The following is a 19,502-nucleotide window of genomic DNA, read 5'->3' as shown; positions in this document are numbered from 1 at the left end:
GTGTCGGCTGCAGTGTGTAGGTGTGTCGTGTGGACGCTCCTCCTGGGGCTGGAAAGGGGTTAGTTTAACCCAGTGGTGGCCAAACTCAGCCCTCCAGATGTTTTGAGACTACAACTTCCATCAACCCTAGGTAACAGAACCAGTGGTCAGGGATAATGGGGATTGTAGTCCCAAACATCTGGAGGGCCAAGTTTGGCCACCACTGGTTTAACCTTTGGTTTGCTAGTTTAACCTCGGACTTCTCTTCTCTGGGCTAAACAGTTCGTTCATTCATTCATTCTTTCATTTGCTGCCCTTCATCAAGAGATCACAGGGCGGTTTACAGCATAAAACACGAAGTACATAACCCAATGGGAAAAGAATAATAGGAAAAGAAAAGGGACAATAGTCCTTCTGCTTTACAAGGCCATAGATTAACATCATTCTTTCCTCTTGCTCCTCCTCAGTCCTGCAGATGCCCTTGTTTAATCCAGACTTACACACAGACATGCACACACCCTCCCATGTCTCCTCTTGTTCCTCCCACTGGTCCTTTGCTCCAAACCGGTTCCATCTGCCCTATTTTATCATACAGTGAGATGTATTCAAAGAGAGGAAGACCTCAGAACACATAATGGGCTTATTATCTCCATTTCTCTCTTTGCAAGTGCAAAACAAGGAAACACATTATAGACTTGCAGAACACCAAATAGGCATGTTAAACCATCAAACCAGGTATAAAGTTTGCCATATAAAATGAGCAAACTGATAACAAAGTCATCTGATCACTGCTGGCCAGCAAACTATCTGATAATAAGTTATCCGTAACATCAAATCATGTTTTGTACAGCAAATTCATTTCCAACCTTTGAGCTCCCATCAAGGCAGATAAGCCACCTTTATATTACTCATACATTGTCATGAAAATGGCAAACTGTTGTTTCAAAAAATGGAGTGCTCCTAGGCATTGGCATTTGTACCTCTTAAGTTGAATACTGATTACTACCAAAATTCAAGATTAGTTAAATGGATCAGCCATAACAGGTAAGTGTGGAAGCAAAAGGTACACTGCTTCACCCTCTTGGCAGGCATTAAAAACAGGGTTCTTCTTGCTGGCTACGTGATCTAAATAGTCAGGGATCATAGGACCAGTGAGGTGATATCACAGTGTCCCACACTTAGATTGGATTATGCTATAACATTACAAAGCCAACTCGGAGTGAGGTAGCACATCCCACCATTACTTTGAATTAACTATGTAAGAGCGCTATGGGTCCCCTGTTGCTTTTTTGAAGTCAAAAGATAAACAGACTTTTAAATAATATGCTCATAGTTAACTTTGTGCTGTTTGCAGGATTCACTAATATAATAGGCACATCAGCATCAAGTAAGCAAAATGGATGAAGAAGGCATCAGAAAACGAAGTTCAAATCAAGAACCTGATGAAACGCCCATCAAGAAAAGCAAATCTATGAATCTACAGAAAGAGGCAAGACATGTAATATATTACATTGGAAACAGTCCTAGAAGCTCTTAGCCTCCCAGATCTCAAATATAGATTCCATTCTGTTGTAAAAATCATTTTATTGTTTACTTACTTACTTACTGCGTTCTTAAACCACGCTTCGTCATAGTTAGGGAATTTTAGATTCTGGAATTAATAGTCTTAAGAGAAGCTGCACATATGCAAAGAGGTAGTGAACAGCGCCAGGTGGCCTCAGCCAAATTGTGTCTCTCCTAGGCCTAATACCTTCCCATGGATGCTTATGTGTTTGCATAGTTTATGGCAGGAATAGGGAGCTTGTGACCCTTCAGAGGTTATTGGCCCCCAATTTCCAGCTATGCTGGTTGGGCCTGATGGGAAATGAAGTCCAGGAATATCTGATTCCCCATTCCTGGCTTATGGCATTCACCTCGAGGCAGTACAATACAGTCAGCATTTTTGAAAGCAATGAAAGCAATGTGTTTTAAGTATGTATAACTCCTTGTTGGATTTTATTTGTGGCAAAATATGCACCGTGCAAAACATGGGAATTAGCTGTTTTGCCCTGAGCTTTCATTTGAATGCAGACCTACCTAACTTGCAGTTCCCAAACCAGGACATGAATAGAACCAGTTATCCTTCAAAATTCACACTTCTCTGAATTTTGCATTTCCGTTCTCATACCAAATGTTTGCAAAATTGTGTAAACTGGGGGGAAGCGTGCATGGTTGGTATCCGTCTGTGCCAGTGTGCTTCTGGGGATGAAGTCAAACCGCTGGAGAATGACGGCGCTTGCTGTGGCTGAAAAGCCTGGTAATTCTCAATGGCTGCCTTGCACGTTGTTTTTGCTGCTGCAGTAAAGGAGAACTAAATTTAATACTGGGAAAATGTGAAACTGGGGGAGAAACTAAATTTGACAGATTTGCCCATCCACACTTAGAATTCCGTCCTTAAACACATCCTTGCTCTCAAGAGGAGGCACAGTTGCACTTGGTACATGTCCTGTTGTAAAAGCAGGGAATAGTCTAGTTAGGTCCAGCTTTAATGCCCCAAGTGGGGAAGTAAAATGCTCTGTGATGTTAACACCTGAGTTAATTAGTAGAGTGTTGTTTGCTAAATGTGGAGATAACCACAAAGCTCAGTGAAGTACAAAAGGAAAGCCTCTTTTCCCAGAACATCTGGTTAATGTTTGGATTGTACCACAAGTTGTTCCTGGTGTCACCTCACCTGTTAATGGCGCTGAAAGTCTCAGCACAGCAGAGTCCTCTCACACTCATTACTTTTTCCCTTGGCAAGACTATTTCCTTGGCACCAAATATGAAGAAATGGTCATGGTCAATACTGAGCGCTTATTCCTCCACATTCTTGTCACCCTTGCCAAGGCAACAAGTAACGTTTTATATTTTTAAAATTCTTTTTAAACATTTTCACCCCACTTCCAAGCTGAAGAAGGCTCCTAGAGCGGCTTACCAAGGTCATTCCCAGAACAGACCTTAACTCTGACCTCAGGCTTCTGAAATTTTTTAGTCTTTATTTCATTTTAGTTTTATATTGCTTTTAAGTCTTGTGTTACATTCCAAGTTGCTTTGACTTCACTTTTAATTTAAAAAATGACTAAGAATTAATAATATTAACTGTAGATCCTACGGATGTGTTTGTTGGGAAAATAAGCTCCCCCTAAGATATGTGTCGGCAGCTGTTGTATAAACCAGTGTTTCTGCAATAAGAGTGGACCCTTCCTAACATATTCTTGGGTTAACATCTGTTTCAATGTTCCTGTCCCCCATCCATCTGAACCCTGATGATACTACCTATAGAAGATTGAAAGAACCACTCCGGTTGAATTCACCTAACCTCAATTTCTTTTCCCAGGTGGGCCTGCTTAGTGGAATCGGTCTCATTGTTGGAACAGTGATTGGTTCGGGAATCTTTGTTTCTCCAAAGGCCGTTCTGGCTAATGTTGGAGCTGTTGGGCCCTGCTTAGTCATCTGGGCAGCCTGTGGAGTGCTCGCTACGTTAGGTAAATCACTACTGCTCATTCCAAGTTTATTACAAGCTCCTTGTTATGTGTTATTTTGTTTAGCCCTTTAACAATGGATTTGCATTTGCTAGTTTTGCATTTGAAATTAGCATATATGATATAGGTGTTTAGGGAAAATGCTAGCCAAAGCTAACACATTACATTACAGTGGTACCTTGGTTCTCAAACAGCTTAGCTGTTGAACAAATCAGCTCCCGAACGCCGCAAACCCGGAAGTGTTCTGGTTTGCGAACATTTTTTGGAAGCTGAACGTCTGACGCGGCTTCCGCTTGAGTGCAAGAAGCTCCTGCAGCCAACTGGAAGCCATGCCTTGGTTTTTGAACAATTTCGGGAGTCAAATGGACTCCCGGTACGGATTAAGTTCAAGAACCAAGGTATCACTGTATTTTGAAGCTCCTATTGTTCATCTGGCCTCTCTTGCAAATTACCATGGGATGAAGAACCAAGTGATCTATGTTTAGTATATGGCAACCATATCCTAGCATGTTGTCATGGTTAGACTAGAATTGGGGGTGTTCAGGGTTCAAATCTCCACTCATCCATGAAGCTCTCTGTGTAATCTTGGACTAGTCACCGTCCCTTAGCCTGACTTACCTCACAGGGTTTTTGCATGTATTGAAGAAAATGTAAAGGATGAATGAGAGATAAATATAAACGTAATAAATATGTGATAACTGGCTCTAAAAATCACTTTTTGTCACTTGATTTTCTTTTATTGATGCCCCCTGAGTCCCAAGGCACCCGCTGATGATGTCATGGACAGTGTCTAATAGACACCATGAGAACAAGCGCAGTGTTTATAAATGAAAATAATCGTGCTTGTGGGGGAGAGGAAAAAAAGCATTTCTTCAGCAACTCAAAATTATAGTTGGTTTGGACCAGATGGTCTTCTCACAACAGAAGCACTCATTGGCTGAAAGAAATGTTGACTAGTTCCATATACCATAACAAAATTATGCACTTAATAGGAACAAAATCCCTGGTGCCTTGAAACAGGCCAGAAGGACCAGTTGCATATAGAGCCCTCCAGAAGCCATATTGAAATGGAGATGGGTGATTGTGGCAGTGGTGGCGGAAGCGGAAGGTTATTTTAAAAACTCCCACTTCTTTCTTCAGGGGCATTTTGTTTTGCCGAACTTGGAACAATGATAAAAAAATCAGGAGGAGACTATTCTTACCTCATGGAAGCCTTTGGCCCAATCCCTGCATATTTGTTTTCCTGGGCAAGTCTCATGGTCACCATGCCCAGTTCCTTTGCCATCATTTGCCTCAGCTTTGCTGAGTACACAGCGGCTCCGTTTTATCCGGGTTGTGACCCCCCCACGATTGTCATCAAGTGTCTGGCAGCAGCAGTCCTCTGTGAGTATTTGGCTTTTGATCAGGAAGACAAAGGTAGCTGGAAGGGCGAGTTAGCGGCCTAAAACCAAATGCATAGAGATAACAGCAAAGAATAGGCTTCCTTTTACACCGGTGCAAATTTGTGGGTTAATTTGGCACAAGCTGGAGGCAGCTGCTGAGCAACAGAAGCGAAGAGACTGTGCTAGGAACCAGAGGTCCCTAGTTCAAATTTCATCTCTGCCATGACCCCATGTGCAGCCTTGGTCAAATTCCCCTCTCCCTTTTTGGGAACTTGGGAATAGTACCACTAACCGATTTTCTATATGGCTCCTGCCAACTTAGCAGTTTGAAAGCATACCAGCACGCCAGGGCAAGTAGATAAATAGATACCACTGCAGCAGGAAGGTAAATGGCGTTTCTGTGTGCTCTGGCACTCATCACTGTGTCCCGTTGCACCAAAAGCAGTCAGGCTGGCCACATGACCTGCAAAAGCTGTGAGATGAGTGCTGCACCCCATAGTTGCCTTTGACTGGACTTAACCTTCCACAGGTCCTTTACCTTTCCTGTAAAGAGTGCACATGATGATGAGTGAAATGGTTTGAACACTTTGAATGCAGAGGAACATATGAAGCTACCACGCAGCTGGTCAGATTATCGGTCCATCTAGCCCATTATTGGCTACTCTGAGTGGCAGGAAAATGAACTGGGAAGGCAAAGGACGGATTCCAGGGGTACAGAATCTTATTTGTTGAGGTGACATTTCTCATGAACCTTCCACCCTTTCCTTTCTCTTAGTTACAATTACTCTGGTGAATGCCCTGAGTGTGAAGTGGGCGAGCTACATACAGAACTTTTTCGCTGTGGCTAAAATGGTGATTGTCATAATTATCATTGTAAGTGGGATTGTTCTTCTAGCCCAAGGTATGTTATGTTGGAGTCCTAGTTGCAGTATCTATAATCTATCATCTATCTATCTATCTATCTATCTATCTATCTATCTATCTATCATGTATCTGCAGCAGTTGACTGGGAATGATACAACTGCTTTGTTTTGTTTTTGCTTTCTGTTTGGGGGGTGGGTGGGAACCTGTTTGTTGATGTTTTTAATATTTCCTTCCTTTTAAATAAATTAAAAGCCGTTTATGACATACATTAAAGGTAAGTCTCAAGTTTCAAAAAGGTCCTATTCCGTTTCAATATGTTTTAAGATCTGGCATAATATAATCTATGGGCAAGTGCCCCTTGTGAAGTGGTGATGGACCACAAAAATGGGGAAGGGGTCAAGGAGGGTCAGTTGGGTGGTGAGCGATCAATGTGCTTCTTATTTTCCTTTGATGAATGAATCTAGAAGATATGATACCAAAACCACAAAGGGTCCAGTGCCATCTTAGGCAAACAGACTTATCAGGGTGGGTGGGAGTTTTCACGGACTCTGAGCCAAGTTCCTCAGCTGCAAGAAATGACATGTTTCACTTTCCCTCCCCCAGGAAATACAAAGAACTTCAACAATTCGTTTGATGGTCCCCCGCTTTCTGTGGGTACCATTAGTCTTGCATTTTATAATGGACTCTGGGCCTATAGTGGATGGTAATATAATTTTATGACTCATTAACAGTTAGAGTGTAGCAGTTCATGCCTTCTTTTGATGTGTCTTTACTGCACTTTAAGAAAGATATGGCATGAAAACTCTGGCACCTGAAGTCTTGCTGAAGAATCACACCTGGAAATAGTGTAGGGTGGGGAATACTTATTCTAAACTTATGGTGGCTTCCTGGTAGGCATGAAAGGAGACAGAGCCCACCCACTTTTGTGGGGGAGAGCTAAGCAGACCATTAACTTGTGGAACTTGCTATCACATGATGCAGTGATGGCCAGTAGCTGAGATGACTTTTGAAGGCACCAACAATATCAGCTAGTCTTAGGTCATTAGAAAAAAGAGTTAACAGCATCTTAAGGTTAGAACTATTATATAGGCAGGCATCCCCAACCTCGACCCTCCAGATGTTTTGGGACTACAACTCCCATCATCCCTAGCTAACAGGACCAGTGGTCAGGGATGATGGGAGTTGTAGTCCCCAAACATCTGGAGGGCCGAGATTGGGGATGCCTGACTTAGAGCCAGTTCATATGCATAATAAAATCTCTGATCCAATAGGTCTCTCCAGATGTTTCCATAGGTTGGGGTGTAGGTGGGTGTTGTCTTAATTGATGGTTGCTTCTCATATGGGAGGTGAATGGATGCCAGGTATTACAAAAGGAGGAAGGACTCATATTTGTTAAGGGAATATTTTTTCCTGAAGTGGTAAGGCTGTGTCTGGGCTGTAGTATTTCAGATGGCAGCTCCTTCATACTCAATCCTCAAAATAGACCCCTACACATAGAAAATAGCATGTCACAGAGAAACGTAACTGAGAAGCTTTTCCTTTTGTCCAGGATAGCCATATGCAGGGCATCAGGCTACCAAAGGCTGATCTAATGTATGCTTAGATGTGCAAGGGATTATTTTTGCACAGAACAGGTGCATATATTCCTGATTGTTTATTGGTACTTGCTATTACTGTTGAAAGCCATATTGGACACTTGCTTCTGTGCAAAATGCAGAACACAAATCAAAATAGGACATTTTCTACTTGGCTCTGTGAAATCTCTCATAAAGATTTTGCTGTTGTTTGTGGTTGAAAGGGAATTATAATTTCAGAAAAAATATCTATTAACATCCAGACTTACATCCCATAACCCCTTTATTTGGAAATTAAATTCCACTGGGTTCAAAAGGGTTTTCTCCCAAGAATGTGCAGGATGCAAAGTAACATTTTGGTACTTCTCTCCCCCCCCATCCCTTCCAGGAATCAACTTAATTATATCACAGAGGAACTTAAAAATCCTAATAGGTAAGAAAAATGCTGCATCAGCTGATAGAACACCATTTCTTTTTCCTCCTCCCTGCTTGGCAGGGGGTTGGACTCGATGGCCCTTGTGGTCTCTCAACTCTATGATTCTATGATTCCCTCACAGTCCCATTGAAACAAGGATTTCCAACCTGCCATTCAGTGTACAGCCCTAAGGCAGTATGCAAAAAGTTTCACAAAGCAACAACAAAATCCAGTAAGCTGTTTTCTGAAACCAGGCCCATGTTAGTGAACTGCATCTATACAGTTAGGAGGAAATATATCTATTCCAAGTCATTTTGTTGCCTGAGGCAAAGGACAAGATGGTTGCCACCTGCAGAAGCTAACTGGATTGGCTGTTTTAGTCTGACAGTGCCCTTCAGAACCACCCAAGGGCAGAAAGCTAGTTTAGGCTGTGTGGCACACCCAGCTCTATCCTCCACCAGGGGGGAAATGCCTGGGAGCACAGGAGGAACTGCCTCTGGCCACCAGCATCTGCCACCCAAGGCAGTTGCCTCACTCTACCTAGTGGTAGAGCCGGCTCTGCATCCAACAACAACAGAGCGAAATTTTAAAGTCTAAATACACAGCTGTTTAGAGCCAAACTAGATGTAGTGTTCAATGTACAGATGCAATTAATATGTTGTTGTTGTTATTTAGTCGTTTAGTCGTGTCCGACTCTTCATGACCCCATGGACCAGAGCACGCCAGGCACTTCTGTCTTCCACTGCCTCCCGCAGTTTGGTCAAATTCATGCTGGTAGCCTCGAGAACACTGTCCAACCATCTCGTCCTCTGTCATCCCCTTCTCCTTGTGCCCTCCATCTTTCCCAACATCAGGGTCCTTTCCAGGGAGTCTTCTCTTCTCATGAGGTGGCCAAAGTATTGGAGCCTCAGCTTCAGGATCTGTCCTTCCAGTGAGCACTCAGGGCTGATTTCCTTAAGAATGGATAGGTTTGATCTTCTTGCAGTCAAGAGTCTCCTCTAGCACCATAATTCAAAAGCATCAATTCTTCGGCGGTCAGCCTTATATACATGTATTTTATAACGTTAATGAACAGCATCCATGGGGATGGGGTGGGGGCTGGTCTCCCCCCCATTAACCCTCCCCCCTCCTTTGTCCTGTTGACCCTCCCACCCAAGCTGCTATCTGCATTGGGAAGGAAGCTCCTCCTCTGGTTCTGCTTGCGTGTCCACTCATCTTATGTTCTTAAGTTCTCTTTTTTTTTTATAATGTTTTTATTAAAGAATTTTTTATAACCACAAAAACATAACATTACAGTACAATAAACACAACAAATACACAAACAAACAGAAACAAAAACAAAAAACAAGTACAATTTCAGATCTTAATTTCTTATACCTTTCTTCTCCGACTTCCTCATGCCTCCCTTTTCTGTATTCCAATTTCTAATCAATTATTCAGCAAATCTTCCCTTATTTTAATTTAATTTAATCTTCCTTATTCTCCTTGTCTTATCCATTACTAATAGTAACCATTTATTTTCTAATCCAACATCATTTTAACTTTCATTAATTTTGTAATATTTCTTTAAATATTCCTTAAATTTTTTCCATTCTTCTTCCGCTGCTTCTCTTCCCTGGTTTCAGATTCTGCTCGTCATCTCTGCCAGGCCCATGTAGTCAATCACCTTCATCTGCCATTCTTCCAGAGTGGGTAGATCTTGTGTCTTCCAGTACTTTGCAATAAGTATTCTTGCTGCTGTTGTAGCATACATTAAAAAAGTTATATCCGTCTTTAACACCCCTTGGCCGACAATACCCAAGAGAAAGGCCTCTGGTTTCTTAGGAAAGGTATATTTAAATACCTTTTTCAGTTCATTATAGATCATTTCCCAGAATGCCTTAATCTTCGGGCACGTCCACCAGAGGTGAAAGAATGTACCTTCCTTTTCCTTACATTTCCAACATTTATTATCAGGCACATGGTAAATCTTTGCTAGCTTGACTGGGGTTATGTACCACCTATAGATCATTTTCATAATATTTTCTCTTAAGGCATTACATGCCGTAAATTTCATCCCGGTGGTCCACAACTTCTCCCAGTCAGCAAACATGATATTATGACCAATGTCCTGAGCCCATTTAATCATACTTGATTTAACCGTTTCATCCTGTGTATTCCATTTCAGCAGCAAATTATACATTTTTGACAAATTTCTAGTACTGGATTCTAACAGTTCAGTCTCCAATTTTGATTTTTCCACCTGGAAGCCAATTTTACTGTCCATTTTAAACACTTCATTTATTTGATGATAGTGCAGCCAATCTCTCACCTTCCCTTTTAGTTTCTCAAAACTCTGCAATCTCAGTCTGTCCCCTTCCTTTTCCAAAATTTCCCAGTATCTTGGCCATTTAGACTCCATATTTAACTTTTTCACTGCCTTAGCTTCCATTGGCGACAGCCACCTTGGGGTTTTATTTTCCAACAAATCTTTATATCTAATCCAGACATTTAATAGTGCTTTTCTGACAATATGGTTTTTAAAACCTTTATGTGCTTTAACCTTGTCATACCACAAATATGCATGCCACCCAAAAATATTATTAAAACCTTCCAAATCCAAAATATCTGTATTTTCAAGAAGTAGCCAATCTCTTAACCAGCAGAAAGCTGCCGCTTCATAGTACAGTTTAAAGTCTGGCAGGGCAAATCCCCCTCTTTCCTTTGAATCCGTTAGTATCTTAAATTTAATTCTGGGCTTTTTGCCCTGCCAGACAAACTTAGATATGTCTTTTTGCCACTTCTTGAAACAATCCGTCTTATCCATTATTTGTAATGCTTGGAACAAAAACAACATTCTTGGCAATACATTCATCTTTATAACTGCAATACGACCTAACAAGGAAAGCTTCAAGTTTGACCAAATCTCCAAATCTTTTTTTACTTCTGTCCAAGTTTTTTCATAATTATCTTTAAATAAATTCACATTCTTAGCTGTCATATTTATTCCCAAATATTTCACTTTTTTAACCACAGTCAACCCTGTCTCATTCTGAAACCTTTCCTTTTCAAACTGTGTTAGATTTTTCTCTAATACCTTAGTCTTTAACTTATTCAGTTTAAATCCTGCCACTTGACCAAACTCTTGAATTATTTCCAACACTCTTTTCGTGCTAGCTTCTGGCTCTTGTAATGTAAGTACCAGGTCATCTGCAAATGCTCTCAATTTATATTGTTTAGCTCCGACCTGAACCCCTTTAACCAACTGGTCCTTCCTAATCATATTAAGCAAAACCTCCAGGACCGATATAAAAAGTAGTGGGGAGATAGGGCACCCCTGACGTGTCCCTTTTTCAATCTTGAACTCTTCTGTAACCACATTATTTACAATTAATTTTGCTTTCTGTTCAGAGTATATTGCACCTATACCATTTTCAAACCCTTGGCCTACCCCCATCCCCCGGAGGTTCTTCAACATAAAACTCCAAGATATATTGTCAAAGGCTTTCTCGGCATCCACAAATATCAAAACTGCCTTAGTGTTTATATTCACTTCCAACTTTTCCAAAATGTCAATTATATTCCTTACATTGTCCGACAAATGTCTTTTCGGGAGAAAGCCCGCTTGGTCCCCGTGAATCTCCTCCATCAATACTCTTTTCAATCTCTTTGCTAAAATGTCAGCAAAGATTTTGTAATCCACATTTAGTAACGAGATGGGTCGGTAGTTCTTAAGTTGGGTCTTTTCAGTCTCTGTCTTTGGTATAAGTGTAATGTAGGCCTCCCTCCACGTGTCGGGTGCCCTTCTCCCCTCCATAATCTCATTACAGACTTCCTTCAGGGGTTGTATTAACCCTTCCTTCAAAACTTTGTAATATTTGGAAGTCAGTCCATCCGGTCCGGGAGATTTGCCCAGCGTCATACTTTGGATGGCACCTTCTATTTCTTGTGCTGATATCTCCTGATTCAAAATTGTCTTACTTTCCTGAGAGATCTTTTTCAGCCCATTTTTCTCGAGGAATTGTTGTATATCCATTTCTTTCTGCGGCCCTTGTGTATACAATTGTCTAAAGTAGCTCTGAAAACAGTTTCTAATCTCCACTGGGTTAAATATGTTCTTTCCATCCACTTCTAAGTTTGTTACCGTGTTGAGTTTTTGTCTCTTCTTTATTTGCCAAGCCAATAACTTGCCACATTTATCTGCAGATTCAAAAGTCTTTTGTCTCATTTGTTTAATTTTCCATTCTATTTCTTGATTCATCAATTCCATAAATTGTGTTTGATATAATTTAATTTCTCTTAAAATCTCTTGCGATTTTGGTTTCGATCTTAGTTTCCTTTCCCCTTCTTTTATCTTTTCCAAGATTTTCTCTTTCCTCTCATTTTGACTTCTTTTCTTTAGTGTATTTTGTTGTATCAAAAATCCTCTCATCACGGCTTTACTTGCGTCCCATACTATTCTTTTTTCTACTTTAGTCCTCAAGTTAATTTCAAAATAATCTTTCAAAGTTTTTTGGGCCCTCTTGCAGATCTCCTCATCTCCAAGTAAGGTGTCATTCATTCTCCATCTGAAGGAACCAGTTGTTGTTTGCTTCATCACCATCTTTACTGCGTTATGGTCGGAGAAGGTTTTTGGGCAGATTTCCACTTTCTTTATACTCGACGCCATACTGCTAGTCACCCAAATTTGGTCGATCCTTGTCCATGTCATTTTGGCTTCAGAAAAGAAGGTTCCCTCTCTTTCTAATGGGTGTTTTGTTCTCCAAATGTCAATCAAGTCCATATTGTCAGTCATTTCAAAGAAAGTTTTTGGCAGTCTTCCGTCTTTTGTAACTACCTGTCTTTGTGCTTTGTCCATATTTGTTGAAACTACTCCATTCATGTCTCCCATCACAATTAAGTTGTAATCCATGTAGTCCATCAAAGTCTCATGCAACTTCTTAAAAAATTCAGCTTTCCCCTCATTTGGTGCGTAGATTCCCACTATCAAAAACTTTTCTCCTTGAAATTGAATTTCAATTGCCAAATATCTTCCTTGATCATCTTTAAAGATTTGTTTCGGTTGCAATCTTTCCTTTGCATAGATCACCACTCCTCTCTTTTTTACTCTATCTGAAGATATAAATTCTTGTCCCAATCTTTTATTTATCAATAATTTTCTATGTGCTCTTGTCACGTGGGTCTCTTGTAAACAAATCAAGTCCAATTGGTCTTTCCTTAAGGCATGAAATATATTTTTCCTTTTTCTGGGGATATTTAGTCCATTACAATTCCAGGTTAGAAGTTGCAGAGCCATGATGGGGCTATTTACTCTTTCCTCCTACAGCTCCCAATTGTTGTTCCTCTTTAGTCGGTGATTCCGTATCCGTATCTAGTGGTCCCTTGCTTGAAGGATGCCCTTGTCCCGGAAACGCCTCCTTCTGTAGGTCTTCTTCGTGTTCTCCTAAAAACTTGTCTTTATCACTCACTGTCTTTATTCTTCTTTTCTTCCCCTTGTATTTAAAGGACAAGCCTTGGGGAAACTCCCACCTGAATGGTATGTAGTTCCTTTTCAGCAGTATCACCAAGTCCTTGTAAAAGCCTCTTGCATCTAGAATGTTTTTGGGAATATCTTTGAAAATCTCAATATGAAAGTCTTCAATTTGAAGGGTTGTTTGGTAGTGCAGGTTCAGTATTTTATCTCTCTCCTCCTTTGATCTCAAAGTTATTAAACAGTCTCTGGGTCTGTTCTTCCTCTGCCTTGTTCCCAGTCTATGTTCTTAAGTTCTCAATGCAAATATCATTCTTTAACTGATAGCATATCTCTTTACGTTATCTAGAAATCTACCACTCTGTATTGGTATTGGAATCCCTCTGGTCACAGTTTGTTATGTTCTGATCAATATATCCTATTTCACGGTTATGACGACAACAGAACTTCTGCAGTCTCCAGCTGTTGCTGTGGTGAGTCCAAGTGGGAAAATGTGTTGCTTTTCACCTCTGTACAAGAGGATGTTTTGATACAAACGGCAGAACAAGATCGGAAGTGGTTTAAGTTACACAAGGGAAAACTTGCTTCTCTAAAAAGTTGTGCAAGCTTTTTATTAAGTATCTTTTTCATTACTGCTGTATCTTCATGTGCCCAGTTGGTTGACCTCTAGGTTTTAAAGATGTGCATTATTTCAATTCCTTCCATCACAGACATATGGAGATAGGGTTCTTTATCCTGCTTCCTGGATAGTCCCTCTCTTTGTGGCTTTTTCTGCCATCGGGTCAGCCAATGGGACTTGCTTTACTGCTAGCAGGTAAAACAAAACTTTCTGATGTGGAATTCCAGTGCGCTGCAAGTTAAAGTTGACTTATGTGCCCCCAGCCCCCAATCCAGATTGCAAGACTTCTGCACTTATATGTACCTGGAGTTAAGAGCATCACGATTGTCAACAGGCAGATGCCCAGGTGACACTTAAAAGCAGGTCATATTGCAGACAGCTGCCCCAATCATCTGCTAATTAGAAGTACATGTGCCTCTGAATTAGTTTTCCTCTGAATTAATCCAATCATTTTTAAGGAACCCGTGGTGGAAGCTGCCCCAGCATTATGTGAATAAATAATTCGATATGTTAGTGATACATTGTGTGAAGGAGTACTTCATAGTCATTCTGAACGGGTCCCATGTCTGCACCATCCTCTCATTAAAAGTAACCTGGGGGCACTCGGGAGACAGGGGCACATTGACATTTCCAAGCTACTAAACTTTGCTGAGTTGCTGGAAGGTGGTGCAAGGAAAGGTGGTATAGAAGGGGAAAGCAGCTTAAATTTAACATCACAACTGCACATTCACTCACAACTGCATGTGGCAGTTGTGCTGATCTCATTCCATTTCCCAGATTCTTATGCTTTTAACATTGGACTTAATCAGGATCTTGTTTTTTCTCAAACCACAACCGTTGCAACTAGTTCCTCATACACTCTCCATAGCCTATATTACTGCATGACATGGTAAACACAGATTCTGCAATGCTCTCTGAATGCATCACCAAAAATATGAAAAGCGCAGAAGTCTTGTCATCCTTTGCTCTTGGTCAGCTCATCACAATGGCTTCTCTAATGAGAATGATTTACCTTCTCAGGCTTCCTTACGTAGCTGGTCGTGAAGGACACGTGTTAAAGGTGCTCTCTTACATCAACATCAAGCGCTTAACTCCAGTGCCTGCTATTATCTTTTATGTAAGTATGATTTCTGAAGTGTCAGAAGAGCATCATAAGACCCCTGCTGGATTAGACCAAAGGCCTGTCTAGTCCAGCATTGTTCTCTGTTATTGGAAGCAAGGCTTAGCCGTCACGACTAGTAGTCAATGCTGCTTTTATCCTCCATTTATTTGTCTAATATCCAACCTGTCCACGTTGGCAGCCATCACAACTCCCATGAGGCCAAATTCCGTGTGACTGCACACGGCTTTCCCATCTGTATGCAAAAGGGTCTTTATGAAAATGGAGGCCTTGTATTATAATGAAGCAACCATGCAGTAGGGCTGCAAATTTAAAGTCACTGGAGAGACTAAGCAAGCATGTCTGAATTATGGTAGTTTTCCAACAGCATTATCATAGCCACAATTAGTATTGGCCATTCTATTAAAAGGCCTCTAAACCCAACACTGAAATCTGCAGGTTTTTTTTAAAAAAACGCCTTCTCCATAATGTATTTCTTCTCCTTTCAGGGTGCAATAGCTATGCTTTACATAATTCCTGGAGACATCAACACCCTCATCAACTACTTTAGCTTTACGGTTTGGATATTCTATGGTCTAACTGTGCTGGGACTCATTGTCATGCGCTTTACAAGAAAAGATCTTGAAAGGCCTATCCGTGTAAGTAGCCCACCAGAAGATATTCTTATCAGTGTTCAGGATGGTTTGGCAGTTCCTCTTGTGTTGCTCCTTTTGTTACTGCTGGAGTTGGGGGAGAAATTAGGTTAACATGTGAGCTGCCTCTAAGATAGATTATTGCAATGCACTCTATGTAGTGCCGTTTTGAATAGCATTCAGAAACTGCACTTAGTGCAGAATTCAGGGGCCAGAATTGACTGGGAGTAGGCGGTCTGATCCTGGTTCAAGTGCATAGGATGTGTTAGCTCCCTGGCCCAATTCAAAGTGCTGCTCTTGACATATAAAGTCTTACACTGCCCATGACATCAATACTTCAATACAGTGGTACCTCGCAAGACGAATGCCTCGGAAGACGAAAAACTCGCAAGACGAAAGAGTTTTTCGTTTTTTGAGTTGCTTCGCAAGACAATTTTCCCTATGGGCTTGCTTTGCAAGACGAAAATGTCTTGCGAGTTTGTTTCCTTTTTCTTAAAACCGCTTGAAGAGGTACAGTTGCGACTGACTGTGCTTCGCAAGACAAAAAACCTCGCAAGACGAAAAGACTCACGGAACAAATTAATTTCGTCTTGCGAGGCACAACTGTACTTAATACCTAATCATCTGAGGGCCTTCTTTGTGCGCCCCCTTCAATAAACAGCAACATGAGAACAGGCCTTTTCAGTGGTGTTCCCCCATTGTGGAATGCTGTTTTTAGAGAGAGATGCACCTGGCACCATCATTGTCAACTTTTAGGCACTTTGGCAAAGATGTTCCTTTCCCCAGGCATTTGGCTCTTAACTGGAGTGTCCGGATATGGTGATATCCAATCCTTGTGTTCACTGTTTAGTAGGATGGGATAGGATTTGTCCTTTTTATGTGATTGCAAGATGGATACTTTTTGTCAATTATCTTTTGGGTGTGTTTTAAATTTTGTATCAGGTATGTTTTCATAACTCTAACTCACTTTGAGACATATTTGTAGCAAGCGCTGAATACATCCAATAAATAAATAGCGCCCAATTCACACTTCCCCAAATGGTATGAAAACTGAAATACAGCTGTCCTTTAAATAGGCCCTGTGTGCGCCCATGATAATCAGCATTTTTAAAAATCCCGCTTCCAGCCCCAAACAGCCTAGGATGACTTGGGTATCATGCAGAAGCCAATTAAGATGTGGAATGCCTGGACTGTGGCAAGACTTGCCAAAACCACCAGATCCTCTCTTGGCCTAGCAAGTAACATTTGTATGCTGTTCCTGATGCAACAGCCAAGTTGTTAAAATGGAGGGCATTAGACTCTTGAGCCAGAATATTACTTGGCCTTGCTAGGTCGTTCCAACCTGGGATTCCTCAACACACACAATTACATTCCCACCCCCTCCGCTCTGTCTTGCAGGTCCCTCTTATCATCCCCATCCTTGTGCTGTTGGTTTCCATTGTGCTGGTCCTGGCACCCATCATCACTGCACCTGAGCTGCCATATCTGTATTGCGTTCTGTTTATTATCAGTGGACTTGTCTTTTATGTACTTTTCATCCACTTCAAATTCAGCTGGGCTCAAAAAATCTCAAGTGAGTATATGGTTGGTTTCCATCCCAGGGGAAGACGTGGTTGTGATGAAATAATCTGGGTGTGGCTCTTTAACTCTGATTCAAAGGGAAAGAGCTTCTTAAAGAGGAACAGGTGGCGTGCATGAGATACAATAAAGAGGAAATTATGGGAATAGAGGAGGCTCATAGAGCCGGGAATGGGGTATGTGGTCTCCTCAGATCACTTGAGTGGCTAGAGATTACATACACAATGCATGCTTCTGCGCACTGGCCACTTGCCCTTTGCAGGCACATGGGTGCTAGTGTTTCCAGTTACAAAAACATTACAATTGGAATTTCCCCCCTTCCTTCAGGGTAGGCAATTTTTAAGCCTCCCTATATTCTAAAGAGTTTTAGACATTCCTGTGCCTGCTTCTTCCTAACCACTAGCCATCTTTCTTTAAAGATTGAAACTTGATGGTAGTTTGACATACACAGGAAATAGATCCTTTTGATTGTGGCAACTGGTCTTTTGAGTGGACTCTGACACTTAGCAAAGGTTACAGCTCATTATGTCCTGGAAACCATTTGAAATGTGGTCCGAGATGCCCTCACTTTCTGGAATATTCTCAAGACCCATGTTTATTTGGCTATAGGAAAAGTAAAGCCCATAATCTGGCTTGTGGAATCAACACGGAGGCTTCTAAGTGGTTAAGTGCAAAAGGGGAAATGATCTAGGAAAAGAAATGGTACTAACAGTGCAATTGCCATTTCTAAAGGCTTCTGACCTCAACAACTTTTGCTTTTCAGAGCCCATCACTATGCACCTTCAGATGCTTCTGGAAGTAGTTCCACCAGAAGATGTTCCTGAATAACATTGAATTTTTCCATTATTAAAAAGGCTAGATCCTGGAAATGGTTCAGCAGGTATGATACATAATGTCCACAACTATAGGTCTCAATGCTGAGGATAGGAGACATTTGTGAGACAATAAGTGTCCTGAAAAAGACACTGTTCTGTTCTTTTCCCCTGTAAAATGCATTCATTTTTGTAACACGTTGTATTCAGGGATTTTCAGCATCTTAAGAAAATATCTGAATGGGGGGAAAGACCTGAGGATTTGTAGGCCATGGACTTTATTTCAGGTATGGAATTTCCACATTATTTTCTCAGCAAGCTGAAAGGACAGAACATACAGTATTACAGTGTCATCTACCAGCAAACAAACATGGAAGCGCAAAGATGAAATCTCATATATTAAATGTCTTACAGATTTATAAAGGGTAGAAACCCAAATGAAATGACAGGAGAATATATGGGAGGGAGAAAGACATGTGATCCAAACTATGGTTACCAGACGTCCCCGGCTCCACCAATCTGTCCCCGGGCAGAATCCGCCCCTGGAATGTCCCCGGATTTAATGTAATGTCCCCTGATTAATCATATGCCTGGGGACTTCCGGTGATGGAACATGGTGGGCGCATGCAGGCTCAGCAGCAGCCTCAGCAAAACCCCGCTACACCCTGGCTTGCGAGGAGACCCTCCCCAGAGCCCGAAGCAGTCATCTGGTACAACTCCCTCCTCGGGAGCCCGAAGTGCAGTGGGGCTTTGCTGCAACTCTCCCGCCTAACAGTTGACACAGGAAAAGAATCCTCCCACTCCATCAGCTCTGCAAACAGCCCTGCTCCTCCTGCTTGCTTGAGCTGGGTCTCTCCTGCAAGCTCAAGAGGAAGGTGCACTTTTTCATGCCTTTAAAGCCCCCTTTGCTGCATTCTGCCTGCTTGTGAGCTGAGCTACCAAGCCGGCAGAAAGCAGGATGCTGCCTTGAGCCTTCCCTTCACTTGTCTTCCCAGACAGAGGTTGTTGCTTCAAAGTTAGGCTGGATCCAAGAAGCTACATCTTTGATCTGGCTACCACCATTCCTCTTACCATTGGTTTGGGGTCAGGGTTCCACAATATGTTGGTTTGGGATGTGCAAGCTAGGTTTTCCATGCTGTGCTCAGCTGTTGTCTCATTCCTGAGACAGCAGGCAAGTAAGTGGAAATAATCTCAAAGGGGTCAAAGTCAGGACTCATTTACTGAGCAGGTGGTGATCTTGGAACAGACATGTTTGTTGCTTTTCAAAATTACTTTTGTGAAAGATTTGCAGGAAAACCAAAGATGTAGCATTTCATACTGCTGCAAACATGGGATGAACTGCTGGTAAATGGAACACTAGACATTCTTTCCCTACCTTCCTCTGGCCTTCTCTAGATTCCTTGTGCGCGCTGAAAAGCCAAAGTTCCAGCATTACTATTTTGTGACTTGTTGCAAATGCCTTTTTATCATATTTTCTATTTAATTAATAAATAGTTTCTAAAAACGCCAAAGACATAAAGGATGGTTTTAAGAGTGTTCTTTATTGCTTTTCTAACAGGCATAAATAACTTTTTCCAT

General features: G+C 41.5%; 2 protein-coding genes across 4 annotated transcripts in view; one reads left to right on the top strand and one right to left on the bottom strand.

Moving 5' to 3' along the window:
* TDRD12 (tudor domain containing 12) overlaps positions 1-19,502 on the bottom strand; it is a 62,760-nt gene that overhangs the window by 5,331 nt on the left and 37,927 nt on the right. The gene's annotated exons all lie outside the window — the stretch shown is intronic.
* Positions 1,053-19,381, top strand: LOC128419527 (b(0,+)-type amino acid transporter 1-like). 3 transcript variants are annotated; one of them, XM_053400338.1, is made up of 12 exons: positions 1,053-1,468; positions 3,335-3,482; positions 4,620-4,862; positions 5,637-5,762; positions 6,329-6,428; positions 7,688-7,732; positions 13,513-13,636; positions 13,874-13,977; positions 14,803-14,899; positions 15,391-15,540; positions 16,933-17,107; positions 17,876-19,381. In XM_053400338.1, the coding sequence occupies exons 1-12, from the start codon at positions 1,376-1,378 to the stop codon at positions 17,938-17,940; spliced, it is 1,470 nt and encodes a 489-aa protein (XP_053256313.1). In that variant the 5' UTR covers positions 1,053-1,375; the 3' UTR covers positions 17,941-19,381. The 3 variants fall into 3 exon arrangements, with proteins under 3 accessions (XP_053256313.1, XP_053256311.1, XP_053256312.1); XM_053400336.1 differs by lacking the exon at positions 1,053-1,468 and having other exon boundaries at positions 3,218-3,482; XM_053400337.1 differs by lacking the exons at positions 1,053-1,468; positions 4,620-4,862 and having other exon boundaries at positions 3,218-3,482.

The sequence above is a fragment of the Podarcis raffonei genome, chromosome 8 (genome assembly GCF_027172205.1).
Source record: "Podarcis raffonei isolate rPodRaf1 chromosome 8, rPodRaf1.pri, whole genome shotgun sequence".
NCBI lineage: Eukaryota > Metazoa > Chordata > Lepidosauria > Squamata > Lacertidae > Podarcis > Podarcis raffonei.
This window is presented reverse-complemented; position numbering and strand designations above follow the sequence as displayed.